The sequence below is a fragment of the Triturus cristatus genome, chromosome 12, assembly GCF_964204655.1.
Source record: "Triturus cristatus chromosome 12, aTriCri1.1, whole genome shotgun sequence".
NCBI classification, from domain to species: Eukaryota; Metazoa; Chordata; class Amphibia; order Caudata; family Salamandridae; genus Triturus; species Triturus cristatus.
The window spans coordinates 8,059,697-8,081,658 of record NC_140595.1 but is presented as its reverse complement, the minus strand read 5'-3'; the positions used below and the strand labels follow the sequence as shown (position 1 = coordinate 8,081,658).

Sequence of the window (21,962 nt, the reverse complement as noted above, 5' to 3'; positions counted from 1 at the left end):
ATCGCAGCAGCTACCATCACGAAGACCAGCTTGATGCTCACCAACAGTCCAGTTTCTATAAACCTGAGTGTGAACCCCATCCAAGAAGAGAACAAACACACCAGGGAGTTAGCCAAGTTTTCCATGTGCAAACAAGAGCTTTTAACGTAAGTGTTTGGTTTGCAAGGTGAGAGTGAGCAGGAGCTAGAGACAGGCAGGAGCACAGTACCGGAGAGCGGGTGTGAAAGGAAGCTGCATGTACACCCTTAACTGGGCACACAGAAGGCATTCAGAAAACAACCATAACCCCCATTCTGTCTGTAAAATTAACCAGTGATGCACTTGAAAGGATGCCACGGCCCACACCGTAATCAAGTTGTACAGGCAAAAGCAGGGTGACCGTTAACATACATAAATGCATAAAACACACACATGAGCCTAGTTCTCCCAGCTGGAGCCCATACCCTCACCTACATCAGGGCCACCACCAGGACTCCAACCAGACATGGGCATGCCAGAAACATCTGAGAAAGCCCCTGTATCTGTACCGTATAGAATACACGGAGAAATACCAAAATCAAGATATAAAACATACCATACCGAAATGAGCTCGTTTTGTGCCTGCTTTGGAAAATAAACACTATGGCCAGTTTTGGATTAATGCCTGTGGGAAGCAAAATATTGCTTTTGATAACATGAGAGAATATCGTCCCGGATAGGAGTCAGAGAGCACAGTGTAAAAGAGTCACAGTCTCTGGGCTACAGGAGCATACAGTTCTGGGTATAAAGATCGGAAGAACCAATGGGAGGAGGCCACGTGCCGTCCAGGAGAGAGGAGTCAGAGGGTACAGGGCAGTGGGTCACAGTGCGCCTGATTTAATACTGGCGGACGAGTACTCTATCACAAACGTGACTGACGTCCCGTTCACCTTATTATAAGTGCAATCTACCCTGAATCACTTGGAATTAGACAGACTTAATATTGGTCACATTTGTGATGGACCAGTCTGACCAACTCTAAATCTGGCCCAGAGCCTAGGGTAGAGATAACCAGTGGGGAAGCAGGGAACACACGGCTCAGCGGAGGAGAGTCACAGGGTCTAGGGTACAGGGGCAATGGGTCTAGAGTAGAGAGAACCAGTGGGGAGGCAGACCACACACGGCTCAGCAGAGGGGAGTCGCAGGGTCTAGGGTACAGGGCCATAGGGTCTAAGGTAGAGAGAACCAGTGGGGAGCCGGCAACACACGAGTCAGTGAAGAGGAGTCACAGAGTCTAGGGTACACACTCTGTACAGAACCACAACAGTATAGAGTCTAGGGTAGAGAGAACCGGTGGGGATGCCAGCAACACACGGCTCAGTGGAGGGGAGTCACAGGGTCTAGGCTACAGGGGCAATGGGTCTAGTGTAGAGAGAACCAGTGGGGAGGCTGGCAACATACGGCTCAGCGGAGGCGAGTCACAGGGTCTAGGGTACAGACTCTACAGAAGCACAACAGTATAGAGTCTTGGGTAGAGAGAACCAGTGAGGAATGGGGCACACACCGCCCAGGAGAGAGGGACACTGAGCACTGGGAAGAGATTAACAGTGGGGAGGCGGGTGAGGGGAGTCACTGAGCCTCTGATGGGAGTTCAAAGACTAAGATATACGGTCACATACTCCGAGTGGGAGGAAATTACAGGTCTGTAGGAGATGAGACACCCTAGACTCTGCAACTTCCCACCTTAGATTCATTGTCCCTGTAATTTAGACCTTGTTTATCCCACCCTAGACTCTGCATCCTTCCACCCCATGCTCTGCATCCTTCCTCCCTATGCTCTGCATCCTTCCACCCTATGCTCTGCATCCTTCCACCCTATGCTCTGCATCCTTCCACCCTATGCTCTGCATCCTTCCACCCCATGCTCTGCATCCTGCCTCCCTATGCTCTGCATCCTTCCACCCTATGCTCTGCATCCTGCCTCCCCTGACTTTGTTCCCCTGTTTGCTGGACACTGCTCTCCTCTATGCTGTGACGCATCGTCCTAGAACTTGCCCCCTGTGATCACAGACTTCACCTCCCTCCACCCTAGACTTAGTGGTGCCTTTCTACCTTAGACGCTGCCACCTCCTGTGCTCTAGACCTGGGGACTCCACACAAACCCTGCACCCATCTCTGAATCCCAAGTCGAGGCTCCACCTCCGTAACCGTGGAACCTAAGCACTGAAGGGGACATTGTGCAGATGGCACATGGCATGGCGCTCAAGACACGGTCAGTCTTTGCTAGACTCTGTGTCCTGTTCCCTAGGCTCTTCTTACCTTTCCCAAAGTCTGAGTTTCTCCTGGGGCCAAGTCCCCCAGACCTCCCAGGTCCACCACTTACATGTCGAAGAGGACATTGTGTTGAGGGCACATGCCCATTGCGGTCCGGACACTATCCATCTCTGTGCGAATATCCCGGCCCAGGACATAGGCCGTACCAGAGCTGGGAGGGATGAGACCAGTGAGGATGGACCTGAGGAAACCAAAGGAAAGGTGTGATCACTCGCTGCAGACATTTCTTCTCCACCACCCGCGCTGGTCAGACCCTCGTCCCATCTATTCCCTTCACTTCTGTTCTTCCTTTTCAGTTCGCCTTTACTGAACTTCAAACCTCCTGCCCTACCTAAACATACCTCTCACACTGCTCCAGAACACCCGTTACTGTCTCATTCCCTCTCACTTCTTCTTCTCACTACCCCTTACCTCATTTCCCTTTACTTCACAGTACGTCCTGACTAGTAGCCAGGGTTTAGACTTCATTTAAGATCAGAAGAGGTTAGGCACGGACACTGTGGAAGACGTGTACATGGAACTAGCATAAGACAGAGATGGCGTAGCCACACTTCCGGGTTAGGGGTAGAAATTCCAGGACATGTAGGGCGGAGTTAGTGTGTGAGACCATCAACAGGCACTTGCTAGGTGCCCACAATATCCCTACTTGTGTTAGCTTTTCGCTGTCAAACCAGTTCATCACGTGGCCTTGTACAGAGGATTCCTTTAAAACTCTGCACCCTCTTCTTCTCCTTAACTGCACATTGGATCCTTGTCTGTTACCCATCCAGCAGCATCCTGCCTCCAAACCATCTCTGCAGCGCGGATCTCCACAGCATCCTTCAGCTCTGGGCCTGTATTCAGGTAGGGTTGGGCAAGTTAGAGTCCTCCTGAGCTGGGCCAGAGGTAAGCTGCTAACACTATTGATCCATGTGTTGTGCGTTCCATAATTTGTTATACAGTCTTGTCCGATATTTGGCTTTGTCAAGTTTGCAGAGCAGTGGTTCTGTGACAATAAAAAGCGTGATTTCTGAACCAGTGTCTCTGGAGTCTTACCCTTTCCCCATTTTCCCTTGTTTCTTCATTGTGGCATTACTATTGAGTATCTTGATAAGAACAAGTGGACGACGTGGACCACTGGCTATATCCCTTGTGGAATTTCATACTTCAACAAAACCTGACAGGTGCAATGTTATGAACAGGATGATGAGCGGGTAGAATGACCATTTGTAGGTCCCTCCCTTCCTAGTCATCACTGCTCGTGTCGCCCAGTTTCCAGATTTTCCCATCTCTAGGGCTCACACTGTGGTGGTCTTCCCTCTCTCTTTGGTGGTCTCCCTCCCTCTCTATCCATCACTGCTCCTGTCGCCCCAGTTCCAGATCTTCCCGCCTCTAAGGCTTACATCGTGGTGGTCTTTCCCGCTCCGTTGTGGCCCAGGAAGGAGGTGATTTGTCCCTCGTAGAAGTTCAAGTTCAAGCTATTGACAGCGATCTTGGGGCCACCACTCCTGCTATGGTAGACCTTCCCCAGGTTACAGACGGCCACTCCCAGCGGCAGGTGCACTGGTGCCTCCTCAGTGAGACCTGGAAATCCCAAAGATATCAAAGGTTAAGAGGTCACTAGCAGAGCCTCTGACAACACAGGAAACAGAAAAACAGTAACTTCAGTGCACCGAAGGGCCATCAGTCAACCAAACCGGAAATTGAATATCACAGCTCAGAGCGCAGTCTACAAGGCTCACAGCACAGGCTAACGTACACGTTACTTACCTTCGGTAATGATGCATCTCTAAGAGACATATGTAGTTATAGATTCCTTACCATAGAATTACCCCCAAGCGTCAGACTGGATTCAGGAAAAGAAAAATTGTAGCAGTACCCCTGCGCGTCGGTAGGTAGCGTTGGTCGACTCCATGTCTGTCATTGGCGTCATGGTCGCCAGGATTACATAGCGGTGTCTACTTAGACGCCGCCCCTGGGCGCTGACGTCAGTTCTTTACACGACATTCTACGCAAGAAGCGCAGAGCCGTGCAAGACACTGACCACTGGTGCACAAAACTAGGGCCCTGGAAGGGAGTCCCTATCCCTAGAAGTCAGTGTGCAGAACGGGGAGGATGGGTGGGGCGGTAAGGAAGCTATAACTACATATATGTCTCTTACAGATACCTCGTTACCGAAGCTAAGTAACATGTTCATCTGAAAGAGACTGTAGTTATAGATTCCTTACCTGAGAATAGATACCCCAGCAATGCCGGTGGTGGGTCTGCGAACTAAGTTCACACCAGGAAGTCCTGGAGAACAGAACAGCTGAAAAAGCATTCTATCTGGATATGACGGTCCAGGCAGTAATGTTTTGTGAACGTGTGCAAGGATGCCCACGTGACTGCCTGGCAGATGTCAACCAGTGGAACTCCACGTCCCAAGGCAGTAGTGGCTGCCGTCGCCCTGGTGGAGTGGGCGTGTAGTCCTACTGGGGGTTCTTTTTTAGCCAAAGAATAACAGATCTTAATGCATAAGACAACCCGTAGAGAGTGAGCGGCAACAGTTGACGGCTTTCGACTATCCTCCAGAAGTCTGTAAGATTATCTTGGCAGCCAGGCGTCCTTCCACTAAAACGGTATACGCTTGTAGATGGAACAAGTATGTGGCATGGTGCGCAGCAAAGGCAGTAGATCCCCTTTCTGCCCCTCTTTCAGAGGTTCTCCTCTTCATTCTTTCTTTGGCCCAGCAGGGCTCTGCTCAAGGTACCCTTAAAGGCTATCTTTGGTCCATTTGGGCCTTTCTTTGCCTTCCTGAGCAGACTTCTCTTTTCAAGTCCCCAATTGTAAATAGATTTCTGAAAGGCATTGCTCACCTCTTTCCTCCTTCTACTTTCGTAGTGCCTCAGTTGGATTTGAATGTTGTCCTCACTTATCTTATGTACGCTCCCGTTGAGCCACTACATACTTGTGCTCTTCGTCTCCTTACTTTGAAGACTGCTTTCCTGCTCACCATCACCTCTGTCCGCAGGGTGAGTGAGCTTCAAGCTTCATCTTCCAGACCTCCCTTTCTTGCTGTCCATCCGGACAAAGTGGTCCTTCGCACTAGACCCTCTTTTCTGCCCAAAGTGGTTACCTCTTTCCACATAGGACAGACCATCACATTGCCCACCTTCTTCCCGCCCCAGCACCCTTCCAAGGAGGAGGAGGAGTAGAATCTTTAAAGGGTGTGACATACTTCATTTCAGAATCTTCTTTTGGTGCAGAATTTGTTATAGCCCCGTTCATTTGTCAGTTAAATAACATATTCCAGGCATGCAGACCCAATGCACAAAGTGCAGGATGGAAGGTTTGATGATTCAATGCCAGTCCTTCTGAGATTCAACATCACAACTCGAAGAGGAGATAAAACTAGTTATGTCTGTCAGTAAGAGAAATGGGGTCACACTTCTAGAAATGTTTCCTAAGCAGTGCCCTCCAACAAAGGCAGAGCGCAGAGGAGGGTTTATTGAATGACCTAAGAAACTAGCAGGAACACACTTGTGTTCTTGGCACCACTTCTGGTATCCAACACAACTTCTTCTAAAGTTATCAACTGAAGCCCATGCAGGAGCTTTAGAGATCTCCAGAAGGGGAATGTTTCCTGAAACAGGAACAGAAATAGATTTTGGCACAACAGAATGTGGGCTTTTAAGAAAGTGATTTTTGGTGTTTATTTATTTATTTAATACACCACCATGCTGCTTCACAGACATTTCACAAGACAGAATGTCAGTTCTTATTGTTAGGAGGTACTCTCTTGTATTCTATTCTATTGCAATATTTATATAACACGTACTACCCTTTGTGGGGCACTGATGAGGTTGCCTACATGGGCAGCAAGCCACGCTGTGCAGGGTGTGTGGTTGGAAGGGTGCTGTCTTTGTTTTTTGATCCTATGTAGGAAGTCTTTCCATCTTGTGTGTGATGACCACCACGGTGCGGTTATTGTGTTTTGGGACGCAGCGCTCAGCAGTGTGATGGGTGAATAAGTCTGAGAGAGAGTTGCGTAGTTTATGGTTTTCAGTAGGCTGGCGACTTAGAACAGTTCTGCGGGTCTATTTACAGTCTTGTTAGCCACTTATTGCGCTGGGTTGTCCAACCTGATATTTTGTTGAAAGTCTTTGGCCCTGTGCATTGCTGATGTTGCTGGAAACACAAGTGTTGCCCAAGAGTGTCTCCTAGTTACTTTGTGGAGGGCGTGTCTTTCCAGAATGTTGTTGGGTTACTTCTCAGTGGGGAGTATCGTGCACTGTGTGATAAATGTGTGTAACGGCCTTCATGAAGTTGGGTGGTCACAGGGAAATTCAGGAGGTGGTGTAAGGCGTCCTGAAAAGAGACGCAAATGATGGCCCTGCATGTGCTGAGAGGCAGAAAAGAGAAAGAAATAAGGCCAATGCCTCTTAGATTTATATGCAGAGTCCGGAGAGCCTTCACGTCACACCGATCGCATCAGGAGATCCTACAGGCAGCGACCAGACAGAAGAGAGCTCAATGTGTTAAATATGGAAATCAGAGCTTCTCCTCCCTTAAGGACCCCTCAAAGGGGAGGTTCACTCTCCACTGGGGGATACTGGGGGAGGTCAGGAGTGATTTCCTGGACATCTCCCATGATGACCTTGTCAGAGGTGCCAACTTGTTACGGGCCTTGGCAGCAATGCGTGCAGAGCTCGAGGCTTGTGCGCCTGGGGGCAGAGACGGTCACGCCGGTGTGTGGGCTGCAGCACCAAGCAGTTCCATATTGAGAGGGGATCTTTTGCACCAGCAACGGTTGTTACAGCCATGAGTGATGAGGCATGAGGACATCAGCCCCACACCACAAGTCAACCTTGCGGGACTCGACAACCCACATGGTCTCATGGGGTGAACCTTGTAGAAAGCACTCCTCTGCCCCTACCACAAGACTTGGCCTCTCAATGGCCGCTCAATGTTCTGCCTTCTCGTCTTCCCTGTGCCCCAGGTGCACGGGACCGGGAGGCCTCTATGGTTGGCCAATCATCAGCCAGCACTGCTTATGTCGGAGGGAGCAATGAGGTGATACGGGCTCAAAGAGCACCCTTCAACGTTTTGACAAATCATCCATGTTCATGAAAACAACTCTCATAGGCCAAGCTATGCTGATGCTGTCAGAGAGAAACAACCATGTATTCTGAGCAACTATAAATAAATGTTGAAATACTCAGATTTATCAAAAAGAAAACTGATAAAATCCAAAAGAAAAGGTGCTTGCAGATACTGCGGAGCGGTAGATTATGAAGCCTGTACAGGGCAAATTGTAGGTGACAATCCAAAATGTAATGTTACGGTGGCATGGAGAAAAATAAAAAAATCTTGAGAATAAAAAATGACTTTAAGGCATTTTGCCCATGGTCTTTCCCTGCACCTCTCGAGAAGATTGCAGAAATATGCCACTGTGCACCCCACTGCAAATACTAGAGGGACGCAGAGGCCATGGCTCCGACGCATTGATGACCTCTGTTCTATGGCTTCTGGGAAAAAAAAATCCTCGATGTAGATGTACGGGGTGAACGATATTGTCTGTTCTTAAGTACTCACACTAGAGACAAAAGCACAGTTAGTCCAATCAGTCACTCAAGCCACACACTCCCTCTTCACACTTAAAACTTCAGGTAAGTATAGCGTTCACAGACCTTACACCACCTCCCTGACCCAGAAACAGTTCTACCCTTTTTAGGTCGAGGACCGCCGGTCTGCCGAAGGCAGAACCGGAAGTCGGAGATTTAATGACTTGGAGAAGAGGGGCTTGAACCCGCCCCTCTTCTCCCCTGTTCTCCATTGGCTGGCCTCTTGAATGCTGGCCAGCCATTGGAGAAGAGGTCCGTCACTCCAAACAGACCTCGTCCTTTTCGGATTCGGGGGCGTGTTTTTTTTAAGAAGTCTAATTATCTCCTCCAGCCAAGGCAGGAGGAGAACACGCCCCCGAATCCGAAAGCTCCGCTGCCTTTCTCCGAGGCATTTCTGCTTCGCCTCGGAGAAAGGCAGTGGTGTGCTTGTTTTCACAGCGCCGCGAAGCTACCAAATTGGCCAAACGCGCTGGCGGCTTCTCGCCGCATGGAGCCCAGAGCGCGCGAGTGTTTATTTCAACTACCCGGGAGGTTGCCACGATCAGAGATAAGGTGCGTGTGGGGGTGGGTGGGTATAGCAAAGGGGCGTTAAAATGAGGTACTGAAGTCCCCTGCTCGGTTTATATTTTTGTAGGTATGGTGAGGTTTACACAATGCCCCGATGAGAAGTGAGCGCATTGTCGTATGTGTAAAGTCTGTCCCCGCACTTCAAGACGGGAGGGGTTGCTGTCCACACCCAGCCCGAGAAACACTGGACCGACCAGAGTATATCAGCTCGTAGCGCACAGAGGCGGTTTGTTCAGCCCGAAGCGCTAGAGAAGTAAAGCCACTCTTTTGCGGGCACTCTTTCTTTAATGTTTGTTTTCTTTTAACTGGGAACCCAAAACTGCATGGTTTGTTTTCTTCAATAAAAACCAAACGAAAACGACTGGGAATCGTTGCCTTCGCTGCCCACTTCCGCCATATTATTTGTTAGAAGGCATTAACCCTTCATATCTGCACTGTAAGAAGGAAAAAGGTTTGAGGAGCTCGCTCCTTCAGATATATAGCTGCTAGGACCTGGAATACTCTGCCATTAACCCTGAGAACAGAAACTTCCGAAAGACACTTCCGCAAGCAGTTAAAAACATGGCTGTATAGCAGGACGGAACCAGTATAGACCCAGAACTAGCACCCTTTCTTTCACTGCAATCTCTCTCTCTTGTGTCATAGCGCGGGGACACACCGTTGTGGTGTAGCCATGCGCTCTATAAATGTATTAAACTAAACTAAACTAAACTAAACTGCAACGAAAATATATGCCGTGGTGTTCGTTTGTTGTGTTGTTTGGGGGAGGGGGGATTGTTAGTGGATAGAAGGGATGTAAACGTTTTCGCATCAAAGCAGTATGTGCCACACTCCCTGGCGAACATTTCACCGGATATATCACCACTTTATATACGTGAAGGCATATGAGGTACGAACTACTATGGAAACATTTCCAGTTGTTTTTGAAACTGGCAGTTTGTTCTATATGTAACGACGGGACTGTCACCTCACCATGCATCACCTTCCTCCTGCGCGTCGCTTGCCGAGATCCCTCCAAAACAACAATACTTTGTTTTCTTTAAATAGCGCCTCTCTGAAAGTTTGACGTTTCTCAGCGTCATAAATACGAGTGTGGCATTATTGCCTTACCGCTGCGCCATGTTTTTTTTTAGTCATCAGATTTTTTTGGAACAAAATAATTAGTTTAAAAACAGAAAGTGGAGGACTCTTATTTTTAATGTTGGGATGCCACCTGTCACCTTCAATGGTGTGAGTGAAAAAAGACTGTCTGCTGAAGACCTGTTTCTCTCAAGGATGTTCGGCAATCAAAGACACATTTTGTCCTGTTTGCGGCTCACCGAGCGAGGCAACTGACGGTGCAGGTATAATTTTATGATCTGCATTTGCATTTACACCCTCGTTGTTTCTGTGTTTTGTACTACACACAGTGTGCTTACACATGGCTCTCTGCGCTCTGCCTTCGCCAGCGTAAACCGCTCTGGCCACGTGGCCCGCGCTATATAAAATCCAAAATAAATAAGCCACGGAGAGCAGTGCTTGGGTGTGGGGGAGGGGGTGTTTCCTATAGGACAGGTTCTGAGAACATACTAACAAGGTCTCTTAGGCACACGAACAAGAGCTACATCATATGCTAATAACATTTGCACCCCTTTTCACACTTGCTCCTACGAGGGCAAGGTGTAACAAACATTTACAATGCAATGGTCTCGACATTGGTAAAGTTAGAGCTATTGGCATTGCTCATGACATTATTTTTGTTTATGTTTTTGTTTTTAAAACATTTAAAGAAACGGCATTGTCATGAGCAATGCCAATAGCTCTAACTTTAACAATGCCGAGACCGTTGCATTGTAAATGCTTGTTTGTCTGATGAGGAGATCGGATAGACAATAAGAGAATGAAAACATCTTGTAAGAGAGGAAAAATGTTAGAAGAGAAACAGGCAGGGATTCCAGGAGAGAAAGAAAATTATGAGAAAAGGGAAAAGCTCTTACCATCCAATGGAAGGACATCGGGTGCCAATGGAATCTTGTCTTCATACGGAGAGGAATTGAACCAGTAGCTTCTGAGGAAAGGAAAATTCCAGGGTTTGGGAATCCCATATTGACCTAGAATGAAATGCAAGACCCAGAATGACCAGAAGGATTTATTACCAAGGCCGACCGCTTTCCCCTCACTGACAACCACACCACATTTTGACCCAACATAGAGCCATGCAGCCCTCTACCACTGACACTTCACGCTTTGAACACAAGTACACACCGGTCTGCTCGTGCTCTTACTGTGAAACACGTGCACACGTGTACACACATACACACACACACACACGCCAAAAGGCCCTCCCATTCTTCACCTGTCTCTCCCTATCCAAAGGCAGAGAAACTCATCCCTCTGATTCCTGCCCCTCACTCTCCCCTCGGTCTCTCAGTGGTTAAATCCGAAATGTAAAATCGTTATTTTTCTACCTACTTTTGTTCTTTATCCCCAAAGAAAAACACTTTCTTATTGATTCAAAGAAATGCAATGTGTGGAAAAGAACAAGGAAACCCTAGGGGTCAGATGGGACCAAGGGTAGATATACTTTATAGCAACAGCGGTCCCATGCAAGAGGGATAGGTATAGTATCGCAATTTTCACAATCAAAAACTGGAATTATCTAAAAACTCAGGTGGAAGGATAAATACAATTTAATAGTAATAAGGAGAAAAAGACAACAAATAATATGCACGAGGATAAGTGAGCAAACCGTGAGTGGGTAAAAAGGAAATCAGCCGATTTCCTTACCACAGGCAAGTGACTTAAAAAGTGACTTTACAGTGTAAGCAAAACTGACAGTATATAAAGTCACAATAAGTTTCAAATCTCATACTCAATTGCAAAATACAAAGTATAATTTTAGAGTTTAGAGACGTAGGTCGACGACGTTTCGATCCCCATGAAAATACCTGGGAAGTTTGCTGGGAGCAGGACAGGGGGAAAGGGCCAGCAGCCGGGGCATCGGCGAAGTGAGTCCAGCCCCAGAGTTCAGGGCGGGTCAAAAGGGCGCGTGATTAGCGCAGATGAGACACCGGTGGGCCGTAACCATGGAGCCGGTGGCGGAGAGTATCGGGAATGATCCGCGGTGGCGTTGGTCGAAGCCTCTGGATGATTGAGGCACAAGGTCCCGGCCGGGACCAGGGGGAAGTAACGTCCTCAGGAATCGAGAACCGTGCTCTGAAAATTACGATGCAAGGGGGCGGCAGAAATCGCAGGATCACGGCAATGAAATAGACCCGTCCAAGCGCGGAGTGCCGGGCTAGAGTAACGCGACATTGCCCCCTGGCATGGCGGGTACCACTGCTTACAAGCCTGGCATGCTAAGATGGAAGCCTTTTGGAAATAAACTGAGGTATGTGGAGTAATCATGAAGATTATGGTTTTCTATTTCTTGATCTGTTAAATGCTCCTGGCGACTGCGCAGGCTCTAGGAACGTTTGCCGCACTCCAGCCAGAGGTGCAACAGCTGGAAGAGTAAACTGTCTGTTTTGAGTTTGAAACACATTTCTACAACTGGCTTCGCTGTCCATTCTGGTTCTCCTTTCATACAATGTTGTGTATATAATATATATGCCACTAAAATGTTCCCATTTGCCTGAAAATGTTCTCACGACGGCTTCTGATGCCTGCAGACTCGCGTGTATCCATCTATCTCCGAGGTGTAGGAACCTGATTTACAGGCCACAACATTAGGGCTAACACATCAATAAAAAAACCTCCTCTTATTTGACAGCAGCCTGCGTTTTGAAGACAGCCACTGCCTGAGACATGTTCCACCGCCCCCCCCCCCCCCACCAGTGTTCGTACCGGGCACTGGGGCACCGTGTAAAATCAGCACATCATCGGAGCACCATGGTCGGACTACGAAGCGGACTTGTTTCAACTATGATGGAAATCAAAGTGCCCTCGCACGGCTTAGAAAGCATCGCTTCATCTACGCCGGTCACGTTTTCTCATCCAATTCATATGAAATTATTCTTGGATGTGTTCCTGGATTCGCTTCTTGTATATTGGGTCTCTTAAATCGTTGAGGATAAGTGTCCGTCTCAGTGTGCCCTGCTCCTGGAGTACAGGAATGTGTGCGCGTGGGTGGGAGCACAGCCAGAAACCCTGACGCAGCCTCTATCTGTGTAGCAGATATAAGGCCACGTTAGGACTTCCAACATTTTTGTTCATAAAACTGGTAGAGGGTTGCAATAAAACAGGAATCCCATTAACAGTCTGCGTCGAGGCGACCGGAAAGCATTCCGTTTGTACGCTCCTCCCCACCTCTAGAGCGCGGATGATTTCCACTGGTGATCAGTGTCAAGGGCTAGCACGGGTGAACCAGGAGACAAACTAGCATTGGCAGGCACAGTGAAGAGCTGGCTCTGATGCAAATGAGAGAAGCGGGCACTGTTGGACAGTGGGGCACACTGGCAAGATGGGCAGCAATAGGAGTTAGCACTGATGAGCAGTGTGAAGAGCCGGCACTCTCTGGTAGTCTGAGGAGCTTACACCAGTGGGCAGTGTGCGTTAGTAAAATTAGTAATCGTTCCTGGTGAGAAAGGGCAAACATTTCACTGTTGAGGGCACTGGCAGGCTAGCCAGCAAATTCAGCAACTTCTATAAAGACCAAACTCGTACCATAAACTTCTGCAAATGTCTAAAATGTCCAATTTGTAGTGTGTGGAGCATTAAAGATTGTTTACTCGCTCACAAGATTTCCCAAGCAAGCCCCTTCCATTTCTTCACCACTGAAATTAAGAAGCATTGCGCTGTGTGCACCGTTAAGAGATCATGGTATGAGCAGTCGCATCTATGGGAACAGGCAAAGCGCGTGTGCCGGTGACATGCTACTGACCTGGAAACACTGCTTCTATGTACCAGGTGGCTGCTCCATAGACACAGGCATCGAGAAGCAACAGAAGCAGCGAGGAGGAAAAGGTGTACGGATCTCCCTCCACCGGGCGTGAATTCAGGTTGTACCACTGTAGTCCGACTCCTTGCTCCTCGTACAGGGAGAGGTACTCACACCCAAAGCCAAAGGCTACTGGGGAGAGGAAGCTCTGCAGGGGAACAAGACAGTTACAACACGTCCAGTCGTGAGAGGCTTGCACCAGTGCTCGCCACTTGCACCAGTGTGGTATAGACACAGGCCTATATGCCCACTCAGAAGAATGTGACATACATACTTACCGCAAAGATGCGCAGTGTGTACGTGATGTAGTCCCTCCACGCCACGCACAGCACGTAGGGCAGGTAGAAGGAGAAGTAGATGATACCTCCACAGGCTGATGCTAGATTCGCCCGAGAAAAGAAGGTGCTGATGAGGAAGCACTGGGAGATGGTTGCGACTGCAAAGGCTGAGAGGAAGAGGAAGACCACTGTGGGATCGCTGTACGGAAGGATGTCCCCCACCTGGAGGGAGAAGGGAACAAGAGGCATTAGCACCTGCAACATCATCTGTTGAAATCTGCTGTCAAGATGGTGATTATAGGCAAGCCAGTCAAAGGCCACCCACCGACCCGACATCCTAAAGTAACCCGGAGCACCTAGGAGGCTGTGAAAATACGTGGTGGGTGCCTACTCTCCCCTGTGAAAAAGAGTCCCTACCCCCAAAATGAGGATCTCCTGCCATCACTATGACAACCAAAAACCCTCAGCATGCCAACCAGCTACCCATGCCAACTGAATCACCAACTCTTGGGTTGAGGACAATGCACCTTAAAGATGACGACAACGCACCCTCAGGACGATGACGAAGTACCCTCAGGATGATGACAAAGTAGCCTCAGGATGAGAATGAACAACCCTCAAGGTGAGAACCCCATACCCTTGGGATGGGCACCTGATACCTTGTGAGACTATCTCAGAAAGAGGGTAGGATAACCTCAAAATGAGGAAGGCATTGCCTTGGGATGAGGAAGGCATTGCCTTGGGATGAGGAAGGCATTGCCTTGGGATGAGGAAGGCATTGCCTTGGGATGAGGAAGGCATTGCCTTGGGATGAGAAAGGCAAATCCATTAAATGAGCACATAATATCTTTGAGATTAGCATCGTCTACCTTCAAGATGATAATCGCCTATCATCGGCATGAGGAAGACCAATACTCAGGACGGGGAGGATTTGCCTACGGGATGGGAATGACCTACCCTCACGATAAGGACCCCCTACCCTCCGGAATAAGGACTGCCTACCCTCAGGAGAAAGAATCCATACCCTCGGGAGAAGGAATCTCAACCCTCAGGATGAGGACTCCCTACCCTCAGGAGAAGGACTCCCTACCCTCAGGAGAAGGACTCCCTACCCTCAGGAGAAGGACCCCCTACCCTCGGGAGAAGGACTCCCTACCCTTCGGGAGAAGGACTGCCAACCCTTCGGGATAAGGACTCCCTACCCTCAGGAGAAGGACTCTCTACCCTCAGGAGAAGGACTCCCTACCCTCAGGAGAAGGACTCCCTACCCTCAGGAGATGGACTCCCTACACTCTGGTGAAGGACTCCCTACCCTCTGGATAGGCACTCCCCCTTGGGATGGGCACAGTCTATGCTTGAGATGTGGATGCCTTACACTCGAGATATGCTGCCCTACCCTTGGGATGAGAACAGCCTACTCTTGAGGCAAGAACGACCTACCCTCAGATGAAGATGGTCTGTCTTCGGAATGAGGATGACGTACCAGAGGAATTATGACTACCTCCCTTGAGACAAGGAAGACGTACCTTCTGGATAAGGACCATCTATTCCCAGGCTATGGATGGCTTACCCTTGGGACGAGGACGGACAAACTAATAGCAGAGCTCAGATAAACTACACTCGGGATGAATATGCCCTACCCTGAAAAGGAGAATAACGTGCCCAGAGAAAGAGGCGCACCTACCCTGAGGATGAGGATCAGAAGAAGTGAGCTGATGAGGAAGGGGAGCAGGCTGCTGATAAACCAGCTGAGCCACAGCATGCCCCGGCTCAGCCCCATCACTTTCATGGTCTCCTTCAGCCGCGTCTCCTTCTCTCGCACCACGCCCTTGATGATCATGGCTACGGAGTAGATCCACGCCAGCGTCATGAAGAGCGGCATGGATCGGTTGAGGACTCGCAGAAATCTGTGCCAATGAGAAGGAGCAAGGGGAGAAAGAGGAGGAGATGGGCGATACAGAAAGAAGAAGCGTGGAGAAGAGAAGGGGTAAGATCAAAAGGGAGAGCAGGGCAGGAGAGAAGGGAGACATGGAGAAAATGTGATACACAAAGTAGGAAAGAGGAAGGACGGCAGGAGAGGGTGAAGAAGGAAGATTTGAGCAAGAAGAAGAAATCAAGGGTGAGAGGAAAAGTAAGAAATAGATCAGACTTACACAAAATAACATCTAAGAACTACAGGACACCACAGAGACCAGACGTGTACAATATGTGATCACTGAGACCTGGAACAGGACTGCCCCAGTTCTATTGCACCTTTCACACTTAGGCCCCTGAAACAGCATGTGCTATTACTACAATGAACAGGTCAGAGGGGCTGGGGCTCACATGTCATCCACGTAGCATGGGTAGGGCATCTGCTGTACGTAGGCTCCAGTCCGTGCCTGGGTACCGGTCACAGCCCGTATGACCGCCTGCTCCACCAGATCCTGGATATAGACGAAGCCCCCCCAGACGTAGCGCAGGTCATTGAACGGATCCGCAGCTGGGCCTGGGTCCCAGAACCTGAGGATAGGAGAAGAAGAAGACAGAAGAAACTCAGCAGGATGGAAAACTACAAGAGGTGCAAGGAGCTGTGTTCAGTCCCTGGGAGACCAGGAGAGCTGTAGCAGTGCTAGTGAGGCCGGGAGAGCTGTAGCAGTGCTTGTGAGGCCGGGGGAGCTGCAGCAGTGCCAGTGAGGTCAGGGGAGCTGCTATGGACCCTCTGTCTCGGATATGGGGTTCTGCTACAGTCCCAGCTGTGGCTGTTCCCCCTGAAGTAAAGAGATCTGCCGCAGTCACATGGAGACAGGCGTCTCTGTTGCTGCCCTACTCTAGGAAGCAGACGAAGGCGCGCCAAAGGTAAGCCTGTCTGCACACATCAACGGTCAGAACACGACCAGCGCCAGCCACTCCGCTCGTTGCTCTCCAGGTATTTCTATGTCATCTGTTCTTTTAAAATCATGTAATAAGTCTATTTCACACTGTGATTGAACTTCCTCCCAAACTTGTATTGATGCCCTTCGTCTTGTCTTTAGTGCAACGCCGTTTTCGGAGGCCCCTTAGACCCTTCCTGTTACTGCCCAGGCTTTTGCTGAGAAGTCACTACTAGTTGGTCTTATTAATGCTTGTTCCCTGAGCGAACATGCGCAGGAATGAATATGCTACTTACCAGTATGCATCTGTTCTTGGCATGTAGGGCTGCTGACATTCATATCTGTGCATAGATCGCCGCCTAGTGTTGGGTCCGGATGTTTGCACGTTGTTGTCCTGGAAGAGTCTTCGAAGTATCCTTGGATAGGTGACTCCTCCCCTGGACTACAGTGCGCATGGGCATCCTCTCCATCCTCAGATTGTTTTTCGCCATTGTGGCAGTGATGGAGTAGATACAGAAAGTGATGACCATGCTTGCAGTAATTCTGAGAGCTGCAGCTGCGACAGGCGCCGGGGAGGAGGGAGGGCGATATGAATGTCAGCAGCCCTACATGCCAAGAACAGATGCATACTGGTAAGTAGCATATTCAGTTCGAGGCATGTGGGCTGCTGAATTCATATCTGTGCATAGAATACATAGCAGTGCCCTCTATTAGCGGCGGCTACCCGTGCCAGCTGCAGCGGTCTGAAAAAGTGTCTTGAGAACAGCCTGTCCTACAGCTGCCTGCTGTTTTGACTGCACATCTACACAATAGTGTTTTGTAAATGTGTGTGTAGTGGACCATGTGGCTGCTCTGCATATATCATGCAGGGGAATATTTCCTAGGAAGGCCATGGAAGCCCCCAACTTACGTGTTGAGTGGGCTCGTGGTGGAATAGTTAATGTGCGTTTTGCCTTTTGATAACAGATTTGAATACACTTAACTATCCATCTGGCTATCCCTGCTTTGGAGATGGCGTTACCTTTGTGGTGTGGGGCAAAGGCAACGAATAGTTGTTTTGTCTTCCTGAATGGTTTAGTCCTGTCGATGTAGTACATGAGGGCCCTCCGTACATCTAGTGTATGTAGTGCCCTTTCTGCAACAGTTTGTGGGTTTTGGAAGAAAACGGGCAGTTCAATAGTCTGATTCATGTGGAACTGCGATATTACCTTGGGCATGAATTTGGGGTTGGTACGTAGTACGACCCTGTTGGCGTGAACCTGAATAAATGGCTCTTGAACGGTTAGTGCCTGGAGTTCACTAACTCTTCTTAGGGAAGTGATCGCTACTAGGAAGGCCACTTTCCAGGTAAGGAATTGAATCTCGCATGAGTGTAGAGGTTCAAAGGGTGGACCCATCAGGCGTGTGAGGACCAAGTTGAGGTTCCACATTGGAGCCGGTGAGTGACTAGGTGGAATGACTCGTTTGAGCCCTTCCAAGAATGCTTTGATGGCAGGCACTCTGAATAGAGAGAGGTGCTGCCTGGTTTGCAGGTAGGCTGATATTGCGGTCAAATGGACACGTATAGAGGTGTACGCCAGATTGCATCGGTATAGGTGTAAGAGGTAACAGATGATGTTGTGGATGGATGCGTCCAGCGGGTTAATGTCATTATTACCGCAATAAATGATGAACCTTTTCCATTTGGCTGCATAGCAAGCCCTGGTAGTGGGTCTCCTGGCCTCCTTGATGATGTCCATACAGTCAGGTGGCAGGTTGAGATAGCCAAACTCTAGGACTTCAGGAGCCAGATCGCCAGGTTCAGCTGTTGCGGATCTGGGTGCTGAACCTCTCCATGGTTCTGCGTCAAATGCGCGGGTTTGATCCGCAGCCTTTGATGCGGCACCACGGAAAGTTCGAGGAAGGTGGTGTACCACGGCTGGCGTGCCCACGTGGGAGCAACTAGGACGAGTGTCAGGGAGTGTTGTCGTAGTTTGCGAGCCACCAGCGGTATCAGCGGCGCTGGGGGAAAAGCGTACGCAAATCTGCCGGACCAGTTCATCCATATCGCATTGCCCTGCGACTGCGGATGTGGGAATCTGGCGGCGAAGCTTTGGCATTTTGCGTTTTCGCTTGTCGCGAATAGGTCTATCTCTGGATGACCCCACTGCTGGAAGTACGGTTGGAGTACTGATGGGTGTAACTCCCACTCGTGCATCTGGTGGCTGTGTCTGCTGAGCAGATCCGCCATCTGGTTGTCCTTGCCAGGGAGGTGTTCCGCCATGAGGAACATGTTCCTCTGAATGGCCCACTTCCACATGCTCTGAGCCAGATGAGACAACTGTGGAGAGTGTGTTCCTCCCTGCTTCTGTATGTAGTACATGGCAGTCATGTTGTCCGTCCGGAGCAACACAACTTTGTTGCACAGATGTACTTTGAATGCCTTCATGGCTAGGAAGATTGCCATCAGTTCCAGAAGGTTGATGTGCATCTTCTTCTGTTGTGTCGTCCATAGTCCCTGCACTGTGTAGTGGAGTACATGAGCTCCCCATCCCTGGAGAGACGCGTCCGCTGTCAGTACTATTTGCGGAACAGGCTCTTGGAACGGTCGGCCCTTGCAAAGGTTTTGTGGATTCCACCAATGCAGAGAGTTGTATGCCCGACCGCTCACCAACACTAGGTCTTTCAACTGTCCTTGAGCCTGATTCCACTGACGTGCTAGGCACTCCTGAAGTGGGCGCATATGTAACCTCGCGTGCGGGACTATGAAGATGCAGGAGGCCATCATGCCTATCAACTGCATAAACACTCGCGCTGGAAGCGAGTGATTGGGTTTGAACTTGGAGATCAGCAGTTGTATGCTGTTGATCCTCACTAAATTTGGCTGAGCTGTGGCCGCCAGAGTGTCTATAGTCGCACCTAGGTACTGTTGTACGTGTGCGGGCTGGAGATGGGACTTTGGGTAATTTAGTGAGAATCCCAGGCTGTGAAGAAGGTGAATGGTGCGGGACATGTGGCTTGCACATTGCTGGGCTGACTTCGCTTGAACGAGCCAGTCGTCTAGGTAGGGGTAGACGTGTATATGCTGCCTCCGTAAATGTGCTGCCACCGTAGCTAGGCACTTCGTGAAAACCCTGGGCGCTGTTGTCACGCCGAAGGGAAGGACTTTGAACTGATAGTGCTGCCCCTGAACAGTGAACCTGAGGTATTTTTTGTGTGAGGGGTGGATGGGTATGTGAAAGTACGCATCCTTGAGGTCCAGTGAGGCTAGGAAGTCTCCCTGCTTGAGAAGCGGAAGGACTTGCTGTAGGGTGAGCATGTGAAAGTGCTCTGAAAGAATGTACTGGTTCAGGGGTCTCAGGTCTAATATAGGCCTGAGCGACCCGTCCTTCTTTGGAATTAAAAAGTAGAGGGAGTAAACCCCCGTACCCTGCTCGTGGATGGGGACGACCTCTATAGCGCCTTTTAGAAGCATACTTTGCACCTCTTGCTGTAAGAGCGTTAAGTGCTCTGAGGACATAGGACGGTTTCTTGGTGGTATTGTGGGTGGAGTGGAGGTTAACTCCAGACAGTAACCGTATTTTACAATATCTTTGACCCACCTGTCCGTGGTGATGGAGTTCCACGTGGACAGGAACCTTTGTAGTCTTCCCCCGACAGGTGTTATGTGGTCGGGAGGAAGGGAGAGGGCGTCACTGCTTGTTCTTGGGGGAGGACCTAGTGTTGCCGTAGCCACGTCCTCTGCCCTTTGTACTGGAGCCACGATATCCACCTCGGGTGTTTTTATCGTAGGTGGTCTGTGTATTGCCTTTGTTATACGTTTGTTGTGACCCCTGTCCTCTACCTGCCCCCTTGTTTCCGGGGCGACGAAAGGAGCCGCTCCGAAAGGACTGAGTTTGGAGGGCGCCCATGGACTTTGCAGTGTCCGTGTCCTTTTTTATCTTTTCGAGGGTGGTGTCAACCTCTGGGCCGAATAAATAGTCGGGGTTGACGGGCTGGTTCAGTATGTTGTTTTGTACCTCAGGCTTGAATCCCGAGATTCGTAGCCAGGCATGTCGTCGCAGCATGACGCTTGTGTTTATGGCCCTGGCAGCCGTGTCTGCAGCATCTAGTGCACATTTGATGGAAGCATTTGTGAGTAGCTGTCCCTCTCTGATAAGAAGTTCTGCACCTTCTTTGAACTGGTCAGGGAGATGTTGGAGTAGTTGCTCCAATGTGTCATAGTGCGCTCTATCGTAGCGAGCGAGGAGCGCTTGAGTGTTGGCTATGCGCCATATGTTGGCAGCCTGGGCGGCAACTCGCTTGCCGGAGGTCTCTAGCACCTTGGACTCTTTGTCCGGGGGAGGAGCGTCACCTGTCGTTTGCGAGTGTGCCCTCTTGCGAGCATTCGCTACGACGATGGAGTCGAGTGGTAATTGTCCTTTGATGTAAGTAGGATCCCCAGGTGCTGATCTGTATTTTTTATCAATCCTGGGGTTTATCACTCGTGCCCTGGTGGGTTCCTTGAAAATGTCCTTAGCTGGTTTGAGGACCCCCTTCAGCATTGGCAGAGTTTTTACATGTCTTTCTGAGGATGCAAAAGTGTCCATTAGAAAGTCATCCTCGATGGTATCTGAGTGAAGCTGTACCCCATGGTTATTTGCAGCACGTTCAATAAGAGCGTTGAACGCCGCAGTATCCTCCGTGGGGGATGTTTTTGCCCCATAGAGTTGTGGGTCCTGTGTATCGAGAGGTGCACTGGGGTCTGCAGGGTCGCCCCAAGTTTGATCAGGGTCCTGCTGGTCATCAGGGTCTGTGTCTACATGGTAGGGTGCTTGGTCATCCATGTAGTCCTCCAATGCATCCGTGTCGGAGCGTGTGGGGGAGAACCGGTGTGGATCCTGGTAGGAGGAATGGAACGGTTCATAAAGGAGAGGTTCCGATTCCACAGGCAGCTTCCTTTTTAGTGGGATCCTGAAAGGGTCCAATGGCGGTTCCGAAGTTATCCTTCGGTCGTGGAGAATCAGCCTGCCAGTGTCGGCGTCGATGACACGTGACGGAGACGTCTCGTCCGGTGGAACCGGAGGCTGGGTAACCCGTGTCCTGAGTTGGAACATCTTCGGGATTGTTGACGGAGGCAAGCCGAAGGTAATGTTGGCTGGCCCCGTAGAGGTTGCTGGAGCTCCGATCGGGCCGGAACCCGACGGGTCTTTGAGGGCCGCCGTGGTTTTGTTGCTTTGCGTCGCAGCAGGCCGCACTTGGGGCGTCTTTGAGGCTTTGGCACCGGGCAGGTTTGTAGAGCCGGACGTGGATTTTTTCGGTGCCGGCGGGTCCTCGAGTCGAGGTGTGGAGATCACCGTCGACGTCCTCGATACGTGAGGCATCGGCGTCGTCGAGGGAGCGACGCGAGGCGAAGCAGGCGGTATTGCCCTCGGTGTCGTTGGCGTCGGCAGCCGAGTAGGTTTCTCGGTGCCGATGGCCTTTTTCCGTTTGTCGACTCCGATGTCGCCCGATT

The 21,962-nt window shown here is 49.9% G+C and overlaps 1 protein-coding gene across 3 annotated transcripts in view; it reads right to left on the bottom strand.

Annotated features, from left to right (window-relative positions):
• Nucleotides 1-21,962, bottom strand: part of ABCA7 (ATP binding cassette subfamily A member 7) — a 194,185-nt gene that overhangs the window by 114,884 nt on the left and 57,339 nt on the right. For all 3 annotated transcript variants that reach the window (XR_014972219.1, XM_085638576.1, XM_085638577.1), the window contains exons 14-20: nt 15,963-16,139; nt 15,322-15,544; nt 13,638-13,859; nt 13,303-13,507; nt 10,418-10,531; nt 3,675-3,855; nt 2,342-2,473 (exon numbers count right to left, since the gene is read on the bottom strand). Coding sequence is in view for 2 of the 3 variants with exons in the window: in XM_085638576.1 (XP_085494702.1) it covers nt 2,342-2,473; nt 3,675-3,855; nt 10,418-10,531; nt 13,303-13,507; nt 13,638-13,859; nt 15,322-15,544; nt 15,963-16,139 (1,254 nt within the window). In the remaining variant the exon portion in view is untranslated. The remainder of the gene's footprint in view (nt 1-2,341; nt 2,474-3,674; nt 3,856-10,417; nt 10,532-13,302; nt 13,508-13,637; nt 13,860-15,321; nt 15,545-15,962; nt 16,140-21,962) is intronic.